The 23,835-nt window shown below is 33.7% G+C and overlaps 1 protein-coding gene across 1 annotated transcript; it reads left to right on the top strand.

Moving 5' to 3' along the window:
• Positions 1–447: 447 nt before the first annotated feature.
• On the top strand, positions 448–23,331 carry LOC117794346 (longitudinals lacking protein, isoforms J/P/Q/S/Z). The gene is made up of 7 exons (XM_034634981.1): positions 448–757; positions 19,315–19,646; positions 20,008–20,414; positions 21,267–22,374; positions 22,617–22,741; positions 22,804–22,922; positions 23,000–23,331. Exons 2-7 carry the CDS (start codon positions 19,356–19,358, stop codon positions 23,056–23,058), a joined length of 2,109 nt encoding a protein of 702 aa, XP_034490872.1. The 5' UTR covers positions 448–757; positions 19,315–19,355; the 3' UTR covers positions 23,059–23,331.
• Positions 23,332–23,835: the final 504 nt, after the last annotated feature.

The raw sequence follows: 23,835 nt of genomic DNA, 5'->3' as shown, positions 1-23,835 counted from the left end.
GGATGTATACTAGCAAGAAATCGTGGACCGCTCAAGCTGTCAGCGATTGACGCTGATACCCTTTGACCTGCATTTTCTTTGATAAGCGACAATCTGAGTGTGTGTGTTGTGTCTCATAAATTCGTTGTTTACTTGCCTCTCAAACAGTACCGGCCTTTCCGCTGACTGTCCAGTCAGCTGTTTTTGATTTTATCGATAGGACAACAATTTATATTAACCTATATTAACATGGAAGATTAATGAAGAATAAAAATCATAGAATATAAAAATAAAATCAATAGTGTAATTTAAAAAATCGACATTGTCAACTATAGATTTTATAAACATCATATCATATGGGCAACTCGATTGATGTTTTCGATAAATGCAGCACACAACTCTGAGCAAGTGTTGGGAGGCGCAAACAGCTACAGAATGTCGGTTGACATGCTAACACTGCTCAGTCGTTTTTGAACTGTTAAGCCGGTCGGTTGGTGGTCGGCGATAAAATAAGAGTTTAGCAACCATATACGTCATTAACCGTTAGCAAGACGTTCAAATGAAAAAAGCGCGCGCTGCAAATTTGTTTTATTGCAGCATTGTTAATTTTTTTTTTTTAGTTTAACCAGCTTTGTTAAATAAAAACCACAACAACAGCAAAAAAGTTCAAGCCACAAAATGAATGAATGAATTTCCAGATGAGCTACGTATGCGATTGAAATAATAGAAGTAACGAAACAGAAAACAATAATAATAACGCGAAAAGTCATAAAGAAAGGTGAGAAACTTAAATTATTTATTTGTTGTGCTAAAAAGCAAAGCTAAAACAATAACAACAACAACAACTAATGCAGGAAAGTGGAAGTTTATTTTTAGCCAAAAAGTTTTGTTTGCGGTTTCTGTTTCTGTTTCTGTTTCTTTTTTTTGTTTTTGTTTTTGTTTTTAATATTTGTATGCATAATTGCTTGTTTTTATTGCTGTTTGGCTTGCCTTTTTCAACTTTTTTGTTTTGTTGTTTCTTGTCAAAAAAAAAAAAAAAATACAAAACAATTATTACGATAAAATTCCGTTGTTCTTGCTGGAAGGTTTCCGGGTTTGTTGACTTTGTCAGTTGTTTTTTGTTTTTGTTTAAATTAAAATTGAGATGGGCATACAAAATAATTTAAAAAAATATTTATAAATGTATATTTTATTATAAACGTTTGTTTTTGTTTGCAAGTGCACAGGAAGTGACAAAAATAAGAATAAACCACATTTTTAAATAAATTTAATAAAAAATGTGCTGAGCAGCAAAAACTAAAATATATTCGTGAAAGAAAAAACAGAACAAAAGGAAGTAGATTAAAAATTGTGTCGTTTTTTTTCATATTTTTTTCTGTTCAGTTGGTAATTAATTTTTTTTGCCAGACTTTTGATATTTTTCATGCATGCTGTTGTTGTTTTTGTTATCTTTTTTTTTGGATTTTGTTTTTTTGTTTTGTTCGGCGCTGTCAATTAAAAGATAGAGAGTGAGAGAGAGGGAGAGACGGAGAGTCTATAAGCTCAGTAATTTCCGCCTTTCCCGCAAAATGATCCAAGCAATTTGCAATTGACTTTTTTTGTTTGTTATTGCTGCTCATTTTTTTTCACAACTTTAACTTTAATTATACAAATACGAACAAAAACAACAAAAAGGCAAAAAGAGAAGAAAAAAAGCAACACGCAAAATTAAAATTGCAAATTGCCGTGGCGGCGCTGCCAACGCTGCTGTTGTCAGTTGGTCCGTTTGTTTTCATCCGTTGCTTTATTAGTTTTTTTGTTTTCATAACGACATTCGTATGCGCGGCGTCCCACTGTCCGCATTTGACGCAGCGGCATCTCACAGTTTCAACTGCAAGTGTATGTGAAAGTTGTATGTGTGTGTGCTGTGTGTGCTTTGTGTTGGAGAGTTTGTCTGCATGCGTGAGTGTTATCGTTTAGCGCGACACTCACACTCACACACAAATTTCAACTACAAGTTGACTCTCCAAATTTCAAGTTCATCCAATGTGCAAAAGAAATAAAAAAAGTACAACGTCTTGGATATAGGCACGATAACAACAACACGCGTCAATACCCAGGTTAAAGAGATGGTCTCGATTTCTTATTGTTGTTGTTATTATCATTATTATAATAATAATAATTATTGTCGATTAATTTGGCTAACTTTGAACAAATTTGTTTTGCCAAAAGTAGGCCACACAAATGTTTGACCGTAATTGGGTAAAATAATAATTGAATATTCTCTAATCCGATTGAGCATATTGATGAAAGTCTTTCTTTTGCTAACCTTGAAAGTTTACATTTATTGAAAGAACGCATAAATGAACTTCGATGGTTGGTATTGCACAAACAGTAATTGTTTTGACAAATAAATAAAATGCACATACTGTAAGTCAAAAATTTATTATTTGTTTTTTTTTTAATTAAACTCGATGAAAACTATTATTTTTTTATATTTTTAAACTTGTTTTGAGAACTATAGACAAGAAAAATGAAATGAGATAAGATAAGAAATTGTGTAAGTTTTGGAATTTCTCGTGTAACTAACTGTATTTGTTTTGATTTTTAAAAATGGTTAAACTATATGAATCTGGTTATTATTTTTTTAGTGGTGTTACGAACTAAAAGCAATGAAAAAGAAAACAAACCAAATAATTTTGTTTTGTGAATTGTTTTTTTCTTTGTCAAAACAATCACTTGACATACTATATATTTATCTCCTTGTTTTTTTGTATTGTTTAGTAAATCTCAAAAGTTTTTGTTTGTTTGTATGTGTAATTATTGGGCAAACAAAATTCTTTATCTTTTGAGTCTACGCATTTTTTACGAGTTTTTCGTTATGTTCCCCAATGTATGTAATATTTGCTTATTTCTGAATTTCTAAATAAATAAAAAAATGTTTTGATGCTCCTCAGTTTTATATTTTAGTCATAAACTTTATGATCTACTGAAACTTGAGTGGGAAAATTGTAAAAGTTTCAGCAAAATATAAATATGTATGTATGTATGTGCGATAAAAAACGGCAAAACTTTAACGTAAATTCCCTGGAATTGCGTTTTTTTTTTGGGGTTTTGGGGCAATTTTTTGTGCGTATCAGAGGCTTTTTTTTATGATATTTTTTATATTCTTTCCTCCCCCTCTTCCACTCGTTCTTTCTGATATCAGCGCGTATTTATAATTTAAAAAAAATGTAAGCAGAGACAACAAATCACAATCGCAAAAAAATAGGAACAAAATCAACAGCAGAAAAACAAATGCATGAATAGAAGAACTACATACATACATATCTATAAATTTTATATATATTATATATAAATATATATATATATATATGTACATACATATTTAAAGTATGTGATGTCTCTGTGTACTCTACGAAAAAAGTAAATAAAAAACTACAAACACGTTAGGCAAATTGTGCTGATAACTTGAAGCAAAAAAGTCATGCAAATGTGCTTTACTCAAATGTGAGCGACTAGCTAATACCCTGTACAAACAAAATAAAAGTTTGCTTCGATAATCGATAGCCTTTGCCGTTATTGGGAAAACATTTTATTTGTAATAGTTGCCAAAGTACAATAAAGATATTATTTAATAAAATGGTTGGTTTTGTTTTATTTAGGTATTTTTTTATTTCATTTTAGTATACTCAAAAACTTTGTTCGATTGTAGTACACCCTTTGACTTATTTTTAAATTCAAAGGGTATGAAAATGCGCAAAAATGAGCAACAACTAAAAATTAAAGTAGATGCAAAGCAGACATAATAAAGAACGAAAATATATTGGAGGAAAAATTTAAAATCTTACTTTTTATCTCAGTTGGCAATAGATAATAAAAACTATTTCCGTTGCATAAAAACAAAGCAAACAATAGAATAAGTAGTAGTCAAATGAAAAGAAAGAAAATAAAATAACAATTATTTATGCTAGCAACTTTGCCACGCCTTTAAAATAGATAACTTTTAACAATGAAACACAATTAAAATATAATAATGTAACATATATTTAAATAAATTTGTAAGTTATTTATATAAATGTTTTCAAAATAATTCAGTGATTACTGAACCATTTTTCGGCGCTTATAAAACTTTTTTACGAAAATTTATTTCGTAAGATCTTAAAAAACCTGATTGATCTAAGAAGAGCCTGATACAGTTTTCTTTTAATTTTCGTCCTTGTGCTTGCGTCATAAAAAAAGAAGGCGTTGTTGATTAGCAATCAGTAAGGACAAACAATTTTATACATATTGTATATATGTATATATATAATATAGATTAAGAGAAATGAAGAAAGAAGAGCTTTACAAAAATATACATAAATTGGGAAGATGCAAAATTGTTGGAGACACAGCTTGATTGGAACAACGTTATGCATGGGACCCTAAAAGGAAACTATAGAAATCAGGGCTAACTGGCAATAAGTCGATGACTGTTGTTGGCTAAAAAATAAAATATACAGAATAAAAGAAACGAGAGAAAAGAAAAGCAATTGGTAAATGTGTACTATGAAGAAGGAAAAGAAAATATTAAAACAAGGCAAACACCGCCAGCAAAATAAAGTCGAGCAAAAAGCATTTAATTTATTTACCCCGCCCCACTGTGTGAGATCCATTTCTACCCGGAGCAGCCCGCCGAGCGATGTACGTCCTTAGTCCTTTTGCTTGCCCCTCCGTCCCCACCTTCCCCCTTTATACCCCACCAACATGCCATTGTCCCATCGTCGTCGCATCAAGGCAAAAAAAAACACTCGTTTTACTGTTGCTCGGTTTTTGCCTTTCTGGCGCGGCCAGAAAACTACTATGAGCACAAAATAAAAACACAAAAATAACCAAAAAAAAAAAAAAAATCACAAACAAAATTTCAGAAAAGGCAAAAAGAAGACAAACCAAACTGAAACTGAACTTTACATCAGGCATGCAGAAGGGAAGACGCAAAAAGGAACAACAGAAAAAACTTCATTTATTCTTTGCACTGAACAAAATAACAAGTGGCCAGCGCCATAGTTGAGCTTGCTGCTTGTTATCTACATACCTTATAAAAATACTGACATAAGTAAGCCTGCCTCATCTCTTAAATTTGATCAAAACATGAAAATAAATGTGGGATAATAAGCATTAGGACTTTTATTGTAAAATGTATTTTATTTTAGATCAACTAATTATAGATATAGTTACAGAACTGTAGATTCCACGAAAAATCTTAAAGTTATATAATACTAAACGAGTTGTATTTTTAAATTTTTAAATATCTAAACAAATATTGAAAAAGAAAAATCAAAACATGAAAATAAATGTGGGATAATAAACATTAGAACTTTTATTGTAAAATGTATTTAATTTTAGATCAACTAATTATATATATAGTTACAGAACTGTAGATTCCACGAAAAATCTATAAGTTATATAATACTAAACGAGTTGTATTTTTAAATTTTAAAATATCTAAACAAATATTGAAAAAGAAAAAATCAAGAAACTATCAAGAATGAACATTAATCTAATTTTAAATATATTGGGAATATAACTTTTCTCATAGTTTTGATAGATTTAAAAAAGTTGTCAAATTTGTTGTTAATTTGATCTCTACTAACTATTTATATTTGTGTTGTTTTGCTTTATATTTAATTTTTGTAAATCCTTTTGCACTTTTAAAGGGTATGCAATGGTCGCCATTTGCACAAGTATTCAGCTGTCTTTTTTTTACTTTAGCTTTCATTTAGCTTTAGCTTTCATTTTTATGTGTAGAGGGAGTGTTTTTTGTGGAGTTTTTTATTCACATATTTTATATAATACATACATATATGATATATACAAACTTATTATATAGATGCATGTGATGATTGTGTGTGTGTGTGTGTGTGTGTGTATATCACACCCACACAAGAAAGGAGACTTGCATACGCAGACCTGCATATTACCCTATGAGTAAATCACTTGAATCACTTGCCATGGAACACATCTCAATATTCGCTATAGTTTCGGCACATATTTTTTACTCCTCTTTGTTGGGGGAGTGGCAAGGCGATAAGCTGGTTTCGGCACTGCGACATTTTCTCGGAAAAATTGAACAGTTTTTTCATTTGCCTTCTTTGTTTTCAATACGCAAAAAAATTACGAAATATGCAATAAATTACAAAGTCGTCACCAATAAAGCAGTAACAAAGAAAAAAAAACCTTAACCAAAGCCCCTGTTGTGAGTGGCTTGACTCGCTGATACCCTGTACATTCTAAAAACAACTTATTTGTGCTGTCATAGCCTCACTGAGTAGAGCTACACTACTGAATTTTCTAAACAAATTTTAAAATAATCGTAGCTTTTATAAAATGTACTCAGTATTTTTTAATCAATAGTTGTAAAAAATTATTTTTATTATTTATATTTTTTTGATCAGTAATGGAAACACAAACTTCTTCCATCCAACGATTCTTACATACATTTGCACAACTTTATTATACACATTTTTTTTTGCTTCGCAAACTTTATGTTTACGGGCGGTATTAAAAAAAAGTGCCCATCTCAAGGAGATGGCAAATGGGTTATTGCAAAATTCTCAGTTCGAACGCTGCGTTTGGCCATCGCCATCATCATTATCAAGCATCATTATCATCAAACATCAGTTGGGGTTTTTTATTTTTTCTTAGTCAGTTTATTTGAAATATATTTGTTCTTGGTCGCCGCTAATTTGGTTGTTAATGTGTATGTATTTGTCACAGCATTTGATTTACTGTCTAGTTTTAAGCACAATTTTTATAAATCCGTTTAAAATCGCTGAAAAAAACCGATTTACGGCGTTAAGTTGGTTATTTTTTAAGGAGAATTTTTGCAGCAGAGTTTTTGATCCTTAAACGATTTGATCACATTAAGTTGGCTGCGCTACACAGTTTTAGTCGGAAATTTCTGAAACTGCAAACTGATTCAAAAATTAAGCTAGTTTTATAGTTATCACATAAAAGGGAGGGAGAGAGACAGCAAGAGAGATTTAAGAACAGGTCTTGGTAAGAAAAATTGTAAAAACATCAACATAAAATCGAACATAACAAAAAAAGCTAAAAGAAATGACAAGGCGAACGAAGGCAAAAAACTGGCGAAGTAACTATGCCTGTCCACCTTGCAACTCCTCCCTGCCTCCCCTGTTGCAAGACCTACATATGTACCTATAGTTTGTTTGGGTTATAGATGGTTCGGTTGGCATTGTGTTGTGTTTTGCCTGCGAGGGAACTTTTGATATAAAAATAATATTAAGTGTACATTAGGCGCAAAAAATATGATAAGTAAGGAAAAAAAAAGCAAAAAAAATAGATGGGAACTAGACAAAAAAAAAAAATCAAACGGAAAAACATGCAAAGGCAGAAGCGCGACAAGGGCAGGGGAAGTGGCGGGGGCAGGAAGGGGCTAGCACATGCTAGGGGGCGTCTTGCCAAAGCAAAAGTTACAAAAACAAATGCAAAAAAAAAGAAGTACTAAACAAAAAAAAAAGAAGCCTCGCGTATGAGTTAGAATCTGTGGCCGAGGCTAACGTACTTACAGATACAAGATACAAACACACATACACACACACGCTTAGCCAGAGAGAGAAAGCGAGAGAGAGAGAGAGAGGGAGAACAAAAAACGATGACAGTTTTCTTGATGAATGTGCGCGTTGCTTCCCGAAGTCGGAGACCACATAAAGATTGCTGCTAAACCGCAAACACCACCGCACCACCATCGCACCACCTCCAGCACCACGAGCAGTGGAAGCTGCAGAAGCAAGCGAGTTTTTCCTACTCGCAAAAAGCATTTGTATCTTGCGAGAGCTCATTCGCTTTTCATGGGCCAACCAAAAAGCCGCAGAGCTACTGTCACCTGCAAAAACCCGGTGCCCCTTCCCCTCCCCCGTCCCCACGAAGACCTCCCTCTACAACTGCCACGCCCCCCGTTACCATCTAACCACCTCACTAACTCCCAGCTACGCAGCTGCAACAGCTTTTCCAATTTCTCGTAAAATTATTTGTTCTTTTTGTAGCTCCTTTTACAGATCTGTAGGCAGTCCAACTTTAAAAAAGACTTAACCGGAAGTCATACAAAAGATTTGTCCGAAAACGAAATGAGATTAAACCTGCTTTAGTTTCTGGCACCTGTCAGTGTCCTATTGTCCTAGCCTAGGCACTGTCATGTTGCATCTTTTGAATATATGTAGTTTAAATTTTATAATAATTTGTTGTACGTGTAATTTAAAATAGATAGATTTGAAATATCTGCCCCAACTTTATCCTATTGCTCTATTGGATACAATTGACCTTAAGTATAGCATTAATCTGATAATTAGGATACATTCTTTTTTCTTTTCTTTTAAATATATTTGCAATTGTTTAGTAATTTTAAAAGTTCCTAATTCGGTCTCCATAATCACAAACAAATTTGGAGTTGAACTTGTGAAATTTAATCATGCACAATTATCCTACGATTAATTTGATTAATTCTTGAAAATATTTTTAAAACAAATTTAAAATTGAGAAATTTTTGACCATTATTATTTATCAAAATCTTGTCTTTAAAGAAACGCAAAATTCGTTAATAAGGCGATCAGTTTGTCTTATTGACATTTCAACAGTTTTAACAGATATCTGATCAGTAAATATTTAAAAATGCGATTAAAAATAAGAACCAAGAATTGTTTGGTATCGAACGAATGTTATCTTAACTTGAACGTATTTTAAGCTTTGTTATTGTTGCTGTTGTTATCGGAATGTTGGCTTGGATCAGAGAAGGGCCAAGAAGGGCTCTAAGCAAATCTGGTTCTTTAGCTAGGACTCTATTTATGGTGAGTCCTGTTTAGCGTGTCCCGTGCCTCGTTCCCCGTGCCCCGTGCCACCTCCTGCACCCACTGTCCTGCCTGTCTGCCACTTGGCTGTTTGACTGTGGTTCAGCCACCTTAGATTACATGAATGTGCGGCAGCTAGCAAAAGACACAGATGCAGATACAGATACAAATGTATCTTTTGCTGTGTGTGTGTGTGTGTGTTTGGCAAACTGGACGCTGCGCGCTCTTTTTTGTTGTTGTTGTAGTTAGTCGTTTGTTGTCGGTGTGTCTGAAAATTATTAGATTTTGTGTCAGCAGCAACAACAACGACAAAAACAACAACAACAACAGCAACAATAACAATACTTTTGGAAGCTGCATAAGTCAACACAGCAGCATCAAGACTGGCAAAAAAAAAAATTTAAAAAAAAATAAATGAAAAAAAGCTAAAAAGAAAAATAATAAAAACGACAGCAAAAGCGGAAGGCGAATGCACTTGGACTTGGAGAACCAAAACAACAACAGTAAGAAAAACAACAACAGCAACAGCAATAGTTGTAGAGCATCGTAAAGTCGCAAGTTGTTGTGCTTGGTCTCCAAGTTTTATTTTTTATTTTTTTTCTGTTGCTGCTGCAGCTTGTTGCAGTTGCAGTTGCAGCATGCTGTTATTGTTGTTGCTTTTGTTGTTTTGGAAACATTTTATGATGTTGCTTACAACACAGTCCATCGCTGCGGCAAAAGGTGGCATGCGTATCTGCCACAGCTTTTGCTTTTGAGATACACACAGAGAGAGAGAGATGCATTCTCATCGCCCGTAGCGATGGTCAAGTGTTTTTTTTTTATTTTCCTGACATAAGAATAGGCATATCCTTAGTTTTTTTTATAGGAAATAAAAAGAGCTATTAATGAAACTCTAGTTTCGCCCAATAAATTGTGTTTTTTAATTGCTTTGATTTCCAATTTAATAAAACTAAGCATTAACGATAATATGTATATTTTACATATGTATATTTAAATCTGCACATATATCTACTTATATTAATATCTATATCTATAGCTCTATCTACATATGTCTTTACTTATGTCTAAATTTTTAATAATATTAATAGCTATATCTAAATATACCAAAGTCTATACCAATATTTTTATCTATAACTTTGCCTATGATTTAATTAACACTATATCTATTTATTTATATTTATGTACCAATATCTTTATCAATAGCTACAACGCCACCTCTTATTTACTAATATTCTCAGTTTCTTTTTGCACACTTTTCGTCTGACACAAATCGAAGCTTTCTGAATTTTTATATATATTTATGCTAAAGACGTTATATCAACAATTATTTTCCAATCATTTTCCACTTTTGGAATTAACATTAATAACTTTCTGTAGTTGACTTTTCAATTAAAAAAAAAGAAAAGAACTTTTGGCAGCTTTGAATAAAAGCACGAATTGCGTTCACCTCTAGATTCTTTTCGATAGTTATTGCTGGAAGTAAGTGTTATTGCACTTGGACTCCACTCGCAGTTGTTGTTGTCGTTGTTCTCCTTGTTGTTGTTGCTTTTACTAGCTAGACTTGATCTTGGACTTCAATTTGGGCTCGTACACTTTGGCTATCTGAGCCTGCGTGTGTAGTTCCTTGGCCTACACACACACACACATACACATGTTTTTGTTGTTGTTGTGCCATTCGCATACCAAAAGTCCAAAAAAAAAAAACGGCAACAACAACAAGAGAAATCCAGAGTCAACCACAAACGCTGGCTGTGCAACGCTTTGGGGACTTTGCTGCGTAAATTCTGTTGCAATGTGCTGAGTATTGGGATTTGAGATTCTGTTTCTGCTTTGGCTTTGATTTCCATTTTTTTTTTGCATGTGATTTGCTTTTCTTTATTACTCATTCGTTATGTATTAATAATAATAAAGACAACAACAATAAACTTCAATTTACTTAAGCGGCAAATTGTATATAAAAAAAAACGTAAAAAAAGGGATTTTTCCGTGAATTCATTTCAAATGCGTTTCTTTTTCGATTCGTTTTTTTTTTCATTATTACGATTTCGCGACAAAAAGAATAACAACAACCAGAAACTGCTTATTCATTTTTTAGACTCTGTTTATTTATACAAGAAGTAGAAAAACGGCTGCAAGAACTGGTTGTTATTTTAGATATTTTAAACTGATTTTTTTCCCTCTTTTTTTTTATAGATCGTTGCTTTTAAGTGATATTTTCAGCTGCTTTTGCTGCTTCCAATTTCCAGTCCCTTGTCATCTCTCCCCCTCTTTATCTATATGGAAAGCTGTTTGTCCCATTGATTGGTAATCAATGCACTACCCGAAAAACCGTTAAGAGCCGAGGAACTGCCTTTTGTTTTTGCAGTGGTTTCCCTTTATGACGGGGAATTTTTGAAAGCTCCAACCACAAATTGGTTAGATAACTACTGTTCTTTTTTTAATATTCGATCGCAGCTTAAAAGTCGTTTAAATTGAAAAATACAATATGAGTACACTGATAAAGAAAGGCCTTAAATTAAGATTTTTGTTTTATTACGGCCTGACTTCAGTCAGGCCTTTCTTTAAAGTTCGTTGGAATCCAAAATTCTTAAAAATATCGAAATAATTTTGAATTTTTATTATTGGGTTCGTTTCTTTGTTTTATTTTACAAATAAAAATCTTGAGAGGAATATTCTTAAAATAGTGATGGAAATAAATTGAATTTCCCTTATTTGATGCAGAATCAAATAAGAGGGAAAAAATGATCAAATATTGATTCATCAGAAAATCGGATATAATTTGACAAAGTTATGACAGTTTGAATTTTTCAATAAGCGCCAAGGGGAAAGTACGTGTATAATATGAAACAAATGGACAGGGAAGATAAAATTTTTTTTTCTGTAATTTAAATACACAATTAAAAAAAAGGTCAAACAATAACAAAGAAAATCGGTCAAGATTTAAAAAAAAGTGAAAACACTGTCAAGGGAGTAATGGAAAAAAATAGATTTTTTCAATGTTAATGCTGCATTAAATTAAAGTTGTCGATTTTTTATAAAAATCTATTTAATTAACTGGATTGATTGTCAAAAAAATAACTGATTTTATGTAGTTGAAATCGCTTCCGCGAAAATCGAGTTTTAGATTTTTTAATGTATTCTTATCATAAATGCATTGATAAATATTTCAATTGTATTATTGTAACATTTGCATTTTACAGTTTAAATAAAAACGTCTTCAATTTGAAAGTTTGTTTGTAAAACACTTGAGCAATCGCATTCTTCGTATTTGCCTCGTATCTCTATCAATGTTTTTCTAAGATAGTTTTTAATTATTTATCAAAGCGTTTCATAGATATAAACAGTCTTCAAGTTACGCAATAAAATTTGAATTTTCAATCAACTTTTGCTGTATATTTGTCAAATCTGGCGCCGCAAATTGCAATCAGTTTAATCTTTGTCTTGACTTTCCCTTCTGTTTATCGTCAAGTAAATATGATACTTTTTATATCAATTTTAAATTATTTTACAATTTTCTTTTAATCAACTTTAACAGTTTAAACAGTGCGTAGTTGACACACACTCAGTCAGTCAATAAATTATGTAGATCTGAGTGAATTTAGCTATCTTACCAATTAAGTTATATCTGTGAATTTATACAGACAAAGTATCGATATCGAAGCTTAATTTAACCAATGTGATTTCTTAAACTTATAAATAAATATATGTACATATGTATATATAAATATGTAGACAGATGCTCATATATCACGTTTCTTACAAATTTTGGAATTCCCCTTGGAGTGTGCTCCTCTGACTTGTTTTTATTTTCTATTGAAGTAAGTTTGCATTGTGCTTGTTGTTGTCAGTACACGTGTGTGTATGTGTGTGTGTGTTAGTGTTTGTGTGGGGGAGTTTTTATGTACAGGCGTTGTATATAGGAAAAGCGAGTGAAGAAGAGAGGGACTATAAATATAAATTGTGTACAAAATTGTATATACTTGTATTTTATTTTATTTTGTTTTATTTTTTATTCCATTTTACATTTTTTTTGTTTATGTCATTTTGTTGTCCCGTGCACAAGTTATAACACCCAACAACCCCCAACCCTCACATTTTGTCCCACTCCCCCTCTCACGATGTACCCATCAAGCCGTTTCGCAGCACCCGCTTTACGTCCCTTTGCTCTACGTTAGCACATAAATTTATATTACAGTTTTTTGCTACGTATGAGAAAGAAACAAAAGCAAAAAACGTTACAAAAAAAAAAAAAAAAAGAAAAATAATAAAAAAAAGCAACCAGCACAACAACAATAACGACGACGACGACGACGTTAAAAAATTATACAAATTACAAAAGCATCTGGAAAAAGAAAGAAAATTGCTATGGCAGAGGGAAACGGATTTTACATGCCATGTAGGTGTGTGTGTGTGTGTGTATGGATGCGTACTTTTACATCATATAACGAGTATTATATACATATCTATATATATATGTATATATGTACATGTATTTATATACAAATTTACAGCCTATCTACAGTTGTCTTTTATATGCACTTTTGTAAACGTTATCCTGTGTTCTACCTGCATAAAAAGTAGAGCATACGATCATGATGTAAGTGTTTGAAAATCATACAGTGTGTGATCCTGTGCAATGTTTTATATACATGTGCTCAGTTGATTCTTTGAATTTCATGTTCTTTAACTAGTTTTTATTATATCTATATTATATTGATTATATGATTTTTGATCTAATTCGCATGATCTCAGGTCCGTTTTAATAGTCTAGTTAAATTTTAATTGACAGCTGTTTTTGACTTTGACATTAACTTCAATACATTTACGTCAAAATTTTTGTGTGTTCGTTAGTTGAAAATTTCAATGTTCTATCCTTAAAAACACAAAAGCTGCAAGCTTTGGTTGTCGGTCATCAGTCAGGACAAATGATTTTCCATAGCAAAATGAAGTACTATAGTCTGTTAATGTGTTACTGTTAAAAGTGAAGCTGTTAATGTAAGTGTAACGCCTTAAAGGGTCATCCACCAAGAGTGAACCCTATTAACACAGAGTCAAGCTTTTCAAATAGCTGTTATTTTGTAAGGAAGATTGTTAAGGAAATGTTATAAATAGCGCTGTTAACGTTAGTACTATATGCTTGTTAGTTTTTCTTACAATTTCGATAAATGGAATCGAAATTTGAAATAGATACGTGTTTGATTTCGATGTATAGATAAAAAAAAATAAACACTTTTATTTTAAATAAACTTTAACATGTTTGTAGAGTTTTTCAAGGGTATTTCAGTTCGTTATTTCACTTGTTAATTATCGCACAAGAGCTTGGATGTTATTGGGGGAATTGCAAAAATCGCGAAACTTTTGAAATTTTCTGCCTTTCTTGTGTCGGATGTGCATTTTTAATGCAAACGGGAGGAAAAATTAATAGTGAAGGAGCATACACACATACACACACACACACACACATGTACATACTCGTACACACATTCTTACATATAGAATTCCGTACACTTTTTATATGGAAAACTGTGTACCTTTCATTTAAGTTGACATAAAAATCGATATTTAAAAAAAAGGATAAAACCATAAAAAACGTCAAGTAAAAAATTACAGCTTAAAAAACAGGCAACAACAACAACAGCAACAATGACGACGACAACAACAACAGAATATAAAGAGCGGAGAAAGACAGAAAATGAAAATAATAATAAAAAAGAACGAAACGGTCGTTATGCTTTTTTCCGCTATGCAATGTTCTCTGGCGCTTTTTGTGTTTTTATTTATTTTGTTTTTTTTTTCTCTTTTTTTTTCATGTTTTTTTTTTATTATTATTATTTTTTTTGCTGCCGAAGTCGTCGTCTCCGTCGTCGTTGCTGTCGCTGCTGCTGTAATGTCTTTTTTCATTTTCCGCTCGCAACCTTTTTGCGTCACGGTCCTACCGAAGCAGCCCCTCTGCTCCGCCTCCCTAGCTCACTTCCCTACGCTGTCTCCTTTGCCCTGCCGTCCCGTTACGCTCATGGAGCCAGCGACGTTTCTTGCCTTTCATTAAAAAAATACAAGCAAAATAAAAGTGAAAAGCTTTGTGCGACTTGCTTAAATACACTAACTAGAGATGGGCATGGGCCTTCTTTTTAAGGCCCGTCCCGTGCCGGCCCGGTCAGATATTCAGATAATACAATAAAATTATTTATTACATTTTTCTATATTTTGTGGATTTTTTGAAGTTGCCCGCGATACACGAAGGTCGAAAAGACCCGTGCCCATCTCTAGAACTAACAGACTTCTTAGACCTTATGTACCTCTTAATAAATATTTATTGATAATCAATTAAAATTACTTAAATAAAATTAAAAAAAAACTTTTCTTAGGAAATGATTATATACAACATAACCTTAAAGCTGACGCACTATATTAAAAAATTGTAAGCATAGCTATATTCACGGAATTAATTCTCCTTACCTATATGTCAGAGACCTTCACATGAGATATTGATTGTGTAAGCTGATACTGTATGCATGATAAGATTTCCAAGGTGTTATTAGAATTACCTCAAAGCTAAAGGACTAAATAAACAAATATTTGTTTATTTATAGAATTTTCTTCTTATCATGCACTCAAATTCATAATCTACTGGCAATTCCAAGATGTTTAGTAAGAAGTTTTATTATAAAACGCAAGATATAATCATTATTCTATGAGTATTATTATTCTACTTATAATATCTTTTGATCAAAAAAATAAAACTCAGGAATAATCATTATGTTTGAGCAAAAAAATAAAACTTATTTTTTTGAATCAAAAATAAAACTCAAGGTGTTTGATTTAAAAAAAAAATAAAACTCAAGAAATAATCATAATATAGTTACTATATTATAGTATATAGATTCTATATAAATATCTGAAATGATATTGACTTTATAGTATCAACAGAAACTAATGGCATGTGTTTGGGAAATTGTTGCTACATTCATGACATAATTAAAATATCCTCACTGCAAGAGTATAAAAACAGAAAACAGAAAATAAAGCGAGCTCAAACACAACAGGAACAAAAAAAAAATTTATACAAAAAAAAAAAAAAAAAAAATACGAAAAAGCGAAATCCAAAGAAGAAGAAAAATGTGATAAAAACTGAAAAATATTTTCCATGAGAAAATCCAAAAGAAGTGGAGAAGGCAACGTGAGTCGCTTGCGTTGTGTGTGTGTGTGTCAATGTGTGTGTGTGTGTGAGTGAGTATGTGTGGGCCTTGAGTTCAAGTTGGGTTCGCGTGTGGTTGGGGTTGTGTTTGCTGGAGGGTGTTGGGTGTTTTGTGTTGGAGTATAGGGTATAGTGTACGACGTTTATGGAGCTTAGAGGGTAGCATTGCCGCCTGGTAGTGCTGTCGTTTTGGGTCTCGTCTCTTACGAACGAAACGATGGCGGGAAAAATATACTACAATAAAACATGTTTTTTTTATGCCATTCTTTTTTGCGCTCTCGTTGTAAATTTGTATTTCTTTTTTTATATTCTCTTCTTTTTTTAAGGAGCTGAAATGTGTAACGGCTCATAGAAAATATATGCGTCCGTGTGAGTGTGTGTGTGTGTGTGTTGGGATCAAAAACCCTTTGGAGCAAACAGTTGGCAAAATGGTTTCTTGTTGTGGGTGGCTCAGTTCGCTGGACATTGCTTCGTCTTTTTCTTATTTTCTTCTTCTTTCATATATAAAACATATCTATGTATAAACATACATTTGTACATACATACATCAAGTGTATGTAGTTGTCTGTATATACGGTTCAGAAATTCCTCCATTTGCGCATTTTATTTGCCTGCATTCCTTTATCATCTTGATTTTGTTGCCACCTTCTGCTTCATCTTCATCTTCTTCTTTTTTTCAACGTCATTTGTTTTTGCTTTTCGAAAAAAGTGAAACGAATTTTTCGCTCGTTTTCAAATGTTGAAGCTCCTTGGCTCCTTTCCACCTTCTCCCAACAAAATATATTGTAAGCCAAGTTGATGGATTTTTCTTATACCCTGTAACCAAAGTAAGTGCTATAAGTAAATTCCAACCGAAGCAAGATGAACTTATTAGACCTTTTTTAATTATATATGATAATTTATGTGATAATTATTACTCACCTCTGATGAATATTTTTATAATTTATACTCAAATTTGTATTTATTATAATTTTCTATATATGTATCAAGCTTATTTCAGATTTTATATAGGGTATCAACTAGTCTAACATTCCTAATTACGTATTCTGTTGGGGTTGACTCTGTGTCCTTTTTATATATAATGAGTGTGTGGTTGTGTTGAGACAGTTTTATATGCAGTCAAGATATTTTTTTTTATATTTGTGTCCCCTTTATATTTATAAGTAATATAAAAAAAAATTTTACTGTATGTTAGTATAAATATATAAGATTTCTTGAAACTTTACATACATATGTATTTCTTTTATATTTAATAGTTTAATATACAAAGCTCTGTAGATTTTTATGTTTAATATTAATCATGGGTATTCCAGAAGCTAAATTTATATTAAAAATTTGCAGGAAAACATAGAAAATAAAAATCCGCAAAGAAAAAAAGTAGAGAAGAATATGCATAATAATAATATGAAAATGAGGACAACATTTTATATTGCCGTTGTTCCTGCACAACCCCAATAACTGTAGCGAACACGAAAATTTTAACGTTTTCTTCTCTTTGCGATATTGAAATGCAAGTCAAATGTGAAATGGGGCGGGATGGGATGGATGGGGACGGACCAAGCCGGACTCGGGGCTGCAGTGGAGTGGGATAAGGGGACGCAATAAACTCCCATTAATATAGTTTCGGAATACCGCTGATGTTTCTTTGACCGACTCAATTGAAAACTCTTTATATATGTGAAATGAACATAGTCCTATATACATGTATGGATATAAATACCTAGAAAGCATATATACGAGTATATATATGCTTGTATGTATAATTCGTGTGGCTTTTAATTTGCCAGAAATAATTCAGGTGCATTTCAAATATAAATTCCTCACAAAAAGCAAAATTCGTCGTAAAATATTTTTTAATTTATCGCTTATTATAAAGTAACTGAATGTTGGTAGACACATATGTATACTTTCCTCAGACAGGCATGTGCTTACACTTTTCCATACATTCGCATTATCTATCTATATGTAAAACTGAGTGGGCTGACAAGTTCACTGAATGATTGGCAATTAACGCTCTGGCCAAATTGTAAGAGCAATGAATCTGATACGTAATTTCCATTTATGATATAAGCCGGGATTTTATAATATTCCCCTCTTAGTGGGGATGGAAAGTGTGAGTTAGATAGGTTTAATAACTATATTAGAGATATTTTGGCGTAAAACGTATAGAAATTAATGTCAAATTGGAAAACATCTCTTTGATAAAATTTAAGAAGATATTGAACATTATTTAAGAGGTCAAACCATGATCAAAATGAGATTCCGCTTGGAAATTGGATAAGTTTTGATAAAGTTATAACAGTTTGTAGTTGCTCAGACTTTGGATCTAGCAACTTTGCAAGTCAACATATTTTTTTTTCAATTTGCCACGAATTTTTACAAGAAAATTAAAGGTCTTAGAATCAAGATAAACTTAAGTGGAGTACTAGTAAAAGTATCAGATTGAGATTTAAAATTTACAATTTTTCACATTTCAAAGGGGGCTTACCTAAGAATTTTGATAAAATTTACCGGTATATTTATACGTTTAGGTTTTTAATTTTTTAAAAAAATTGTATTTTGGTCTGGGTGTCGATTCCACTACGAAAAATGAGAAATTAACTAGTTACGGCTAACGGATCCGTTACCGGTTCTAGTATTATTTCTGATTTTATATCTTTTTATTATACTGTTGGTGATGTTATCATTCTAGTCTTAATTTCAAGCATTTGAAAATTCATTTTCGGAGATGTCACAGGAGTCCCTTTCTGCCAAGTATCCCTTGACTGTTAAACTGTTCTGATTTCTGACAAACAACTGACTCCGAAAAAATGAAATCCCTACTTTATCTGTGTATCGGGATATTTTACTAAGGTGCAAGTGCTCTTGCTGTGACACCCCCCATTATTAGTAGGTGTATAAAAAATTATAACGCTAAGGACAATATAATGAAAAAAAAACTATGATCTGACGAATTTATATTCAGTAGTAAAAAAAAAATAAATAAAAACTCAGTCGAGTTTATGATTACAACAAAGTTATAGTTTTTCTAGTCAATTTTCTCATCCTTTGAAAGCTGAAAATTTATATTTAGAATTTTATTCAAAACGCATTGAAAGTTTTTGGTAAGTTTTTGAATGTGTCGCTGAGAATTTGGGTTGTCATTCCACCAGGCGTATTGACAGTTGGCGTGATTATTCCAGGAAGTTATTCGTTTACATTAATTAATATTATGAGAAAGTGTAAAATATGTTATAAGACGTAACTTAAGAAGATTCTGGATTGTAATGTGAAACTTATGGATTTCGTTTGCTTCTGTTTTTTGTGTATATTGTTTAGATCGTTGACAACTTATTGGGGTGACGGGTATATCGGACACGATGCTACCGCAGCAGTATTGCCTGCGCTGGAAGTATCATCACAGCAATCTGCAGACCATGTTCTCGCAGTTGTTGGACAGGGGATGCTTCTGTGATGTGACCCTGGCTTGTGAGGGTCAACTGATACGAGCCCATCGCGTTGTGTTGTGCGCCTGCAGCACATTCTTTGACTCTGTACTCTCCAACTATGCCAGCGAACGGGATCCGATAATTATTATGAAGGATGTGACCTTTGCTGAGGTCAAGTGCCTCATTGAGTTCATGTACAAGGGCGAGATCAACGTGGAGCACGTGAGTATACTATACTATATACCAAAAATTTATTCAAAAACGGATCCCTTAATTAAAATAAAGGCTAGTTTCGAAAACAGTTAATGAAATGCATTTTATACTTCTAAATGTTTTGGTATTTACTATTTTTTATTACCTGTATTTAAAAACATTACAAAAATATTAAAAAAATTACCATCTCAAGTAAGATTGTTTAAAAAGTTGAGAATCATTGTAATAACTTATTTTTTTGGAAGAAAATTTGGAAAAACAATTAATTTTTATTTTTAAATACAATTAAAGCAAGATTTCAAAATTATGAATGCCTTGATATTTACTCACATAATGATTCTAAACATAATCGGCGACTTTTGTTCCTTAGGCCAGTCTACCCTCGCTGCTGAAGACCGCCGATGATCTCAAAATCAAGGGTTTGGCCGAGGTCACTTGGCGTGATGATGATGATGGACCGCCGCCTCCGATGCCAGCTGCAGAGTTTTATTCACCGCCACGCAGTCTGACCGAGAGCTATGCCCAGGACATGCTCCATCAGCAGACGCCGCCGCAGCTGCAGACGCACCATAAATCCGAGCGTGAACGTGATCATAATTCGCCAACGGCAATGGATAACGTTCTTGGTCTAAATGCCGCCGCTCGAATGCCCGCATTGACGCCTCTACCTAGTGCCAGCGCCCATCTGGAGTGTGCTGCTCCAGTCGATCCATATATGGGACCCAAACGTAAGCGTGGTCGTCCTCCATTGGATGACACTTACGATGTGTTCAATGTGTGAGTATTGTGGACCAAAAGCAGTGCAAGTATTACAATCATTGCCATATCATATAACTATATTTTATATTCTTGTCGATATAGCCAGTTTGACTGTTTTTATGCAAGTTTAAAAACGTAATGAAACTCGGCACAGGTCCTTTTTTTCTAATGCCGAAAGGCTTGGATAACTATACGTGTTACATATATTTAGCTGCCATAGGAATGAAAGGTCAAAAATTAAATGTTTACATGATAAACTTTGTTGTTTCTTGAGAGATGTCAACCAACCTGACAGTTAATGTATTTTATATTTATAAAGTTTGGTTAAAATCGGACTTTGGTTAAAATCGGACAACTATTACAAATAGTTGTCGTAGAAACGATCAGTTAAAAATCATCTTTAGTATAAACAAATTTGTTGTTTCTTAAGTTATCTTAAGCAAATTCTCAGATTATGCATATGGTGTTCTCTTATACGTGCTGACCAAATTTTTTTGAAATCGGACTTCTGTATCATAAATTTATTATGGGAAAGATCGGCCAGAAAGTAAACTTTTGTTTGAAAACCTCTTAGCTTATTAAAATCTATCAACCAAGCCCAGGAAATATGTTGTTGTTGTGTTTTACATGCTGTTAATTTTGTTCAAATCGGAATACTATATCATATATATGAATCGTTGGAGCAATCACTTAAAAATTAATCGTTAGTATAGCAAACTTTTTTGTTTCTTCAGAAATCATAACCAAACTCACTGATTGTGTATTATAAGACCGGATAAAATAATGTTAAAATCGGTTCACTATATCATATAGCTTTCAAAGAAAAGATCAGCAAAATCTTAAATTATTCGTTTATCGTTTTCTTTGTAGTCGCAAACTGGCACAATATGCGGCAAATTTGGAGCCGGCACAGCGTGCTTACTTGGAGTCAGGACGCTCCTTTGTCGAGGAGCCGCAGCCCGTTGTACATTCCGCCTCTTTGGCCTCGCCGCCAGCCGCCTGTCCACCCAAGCAGCGTCAGCGACTGCGTCAGCAACAGCAACAACAGCAACAACAACAGCAGCAGCAACAACAACAACAGCAGCAACAACAAGCGACGTCACCACAATCAGAGTCTGTTGAGCGCGAAGAGTCCACACAGGATTGGCACCATGGGGCAGAGGAGAGACGTGGCCAGGCTAACATGTCACCCAAGTTGGGGGAACTGGACCTCAAGCCGGAGCTGGAAATGAGCAACGATGGCACAACGGACCAGGCAAGCATGCCACTGTGCAATGCCTCCATAAAATCGGAGAAGACGACGGAGCGACGCGAGCGTCATGGTAAGCTGCGGCACGCCACACGCCGATTGTACAATGAGCGTGAAAAGTCTGCGGATAAGACAGCTCGCACGCCGCGCACCTCGACGTCAGTGAGTGAGGGTCAGGAGGCGGAACAGGAGCCAGAGTCAGAGGAGCAGGAGGAGACAGCGTCTGGTGCGCTGCCGCAGACCGTGGAGGAGATTGAGAATGAGCATCTGGTGGCCAACCGGGGCGAGTCACCGGCCGGAGCAGCACGCTCTGCAGCATTATTGTCGGCCAGCTTTGGTGGAAAGTATACGCACACGGAAGCCACTGGAGCCACTGCAGCCACTGGTTATTTGATCAATGATCATGGCATGCTGATGGCCCATGACTTTGCGCCCACTGTGGCAGCTGCTGCGGCTGCCGCGGCCGCTGCTGCTGTGGCCAATGCCAAAGCCAATGGCAATGGCAATGGCAATGGCAATGGAACTGTCAGCAATCAGACAACAAACTCTGGCAGTGAACATGCCAATGCCACGCTGGACTATGCCGAGGTGAAGCTTGAGGATTACGATGCAGCCGAACTGCGGCTGACCAACGAAGAGCTAACCCAGTGGCAGGATGTTATCAAAATGGATGATTATTTGGCCAAAGGCCGACGTCCACAGTTCTGGGAGGAGCCATTCACAAAGCGCGTAAGTAATCAAAATGATTATCCAAAAATGTATTCAATTATTTATTTAAGCCAAAAGCAATTGAAGTTTAAAAAAAAAAAAAAACTTGGAAGTTCAAAAAACGATTTTTTTAACTATATATGCTTATATGATTTTAAAACGAAAACTTTAAGGAAACTAAGTTTTAACAATTAAAGAAATAATCTAAATTTTTGTATTTGTATTTGTTTTTTTACTATAAATTAATAATCCTTCGCTTTCAGGTGCTCGATGCCATCAAGAATAAAAGACTCGAAATGAAGAAAGCGGCACGCATTTTGGGCGTCTCATATGGCACACTTTATGGTCGCTATCGTGAGGTTTATGGTTGCCTAAAGCATCCCTATAGGTGAGTAGCCTTTAACCTGACCCATTTTCTGATTAATTCTCAAACTGTTTCATTCTTTGTAGTGGCACCAGCTTTCGTAATTCAGTTGCCGTTTCCGCCTCCAACGCAGCCAGTCAGTTGGCCGTGCAGCCGCGATTTGATCTGGGATTCCGTAGTAGCAACGTGCTACCCACAGCATTAGGTAAGTGTGTCCATTAACCAATTCTGGGACAAATATTAATTGATGTTTGTTCTCTCTTGTTTCTCGTTTCTCTGCAGAACTGGGTAAGCTGCGACATAAGGACCTGAGCGAACTCTGGACACGCCCGCAGATATGAAAACCAACAAAAAAATATTTACAAAATCTCAAACTTTGCCCATGATGAATCTAGGCGAGCGTCTAAGCATACGTTTTAAACAAAAAAAAAAAAAAAAAAAAACAACAATTTATAGATTAGATTATTTATGGCACTTGCCCTGGATTGGCGAGGACTCGAAGAAAAGACAGTTTAGCTACTTAAGTTAAGCGCGAGGCTAGTTTAAGATGTTTATGATCAATGATCGACGATCCAAAAACCTTTTCATGAACAAACAAAACAAAAAATAAGAAATGGAAAAAATTTTCTCATAATTTTTTCCATGTTACATGTAGAACTACATCTGTTTTACTATATATACGAATATTATTGAACTTACGCGTCTTATTTAGTTATTTCCATATACATAAAAATATTAAGGGTATTCACAAATTGTAGTAATGTAATGTTTGTGTAAATTTCCTAGAGAAAATAATGAACAGCCTTTTTTAAGGAGTAAAGCTTTGATTTTATTATTTTATTTTGATTTTAAAAATTAAATAATATTTTCAAGTCAGACAGACAGACATTTCAAGCAAAAGCTGCTGATGCCAAAAAAAAACCACCCAACAGACCCCTGCATTTTTTTTAAGTACGGGGTCTAAAAAACAAGTAGCATAACATAGACCTGAAAAATACCAAATATGCCATATATCGAATAAGATATCGTGTATGTCATGTTATTAACATCTGTTAAATTTTACACTTTGTGTAACTTTACAATACTTTTCCGAAGTCAGGGGTCTGGGTCTGGCATTG

This window comes from Drosophila innubila, chromosome X, assembly GCF_004354385.1.
Source record: "Drosophila innubila isolate TH190305 chromosome X, UK_Dinn_1.0, whole genome shotgun sequence".
NCBI lineage: Eukaryota > Metazoa > Arthropoda > Insecta > Diptera > Drosophilidae > Drosophila > Drosophila innubila.
The sequence above is the reverse complement of the archived record's forward strand: the minus strand, read 5'-3'. Positions and strand labels throughout refer to the sequence as shown.

Bases quoted from the DNA above. Each gene is read 5' to 3' on its own strand.
- LOC117794346 (XM_034634981.1), top strand. From the start codon at position 19,356: ATGCTACCGCAGCAGTATTGCCTGCGCTGGAAGTATCATCACAGCAAT. The intron at 20,415-21,266 runs GTGAGTATTGTG...TTTTCTTTGTAG, and splicing joins ACTTACGATGTGTTCAATGT to TCGCAAACTGGCACAATATG. The intron at 22,742-22,803 runs GTGAGTAGCCTT...CATTCTTTGTAG, and splicing joins TGCCTAAAGCATCCCTATAG to TGGCACCAGCTTTCGTAATT.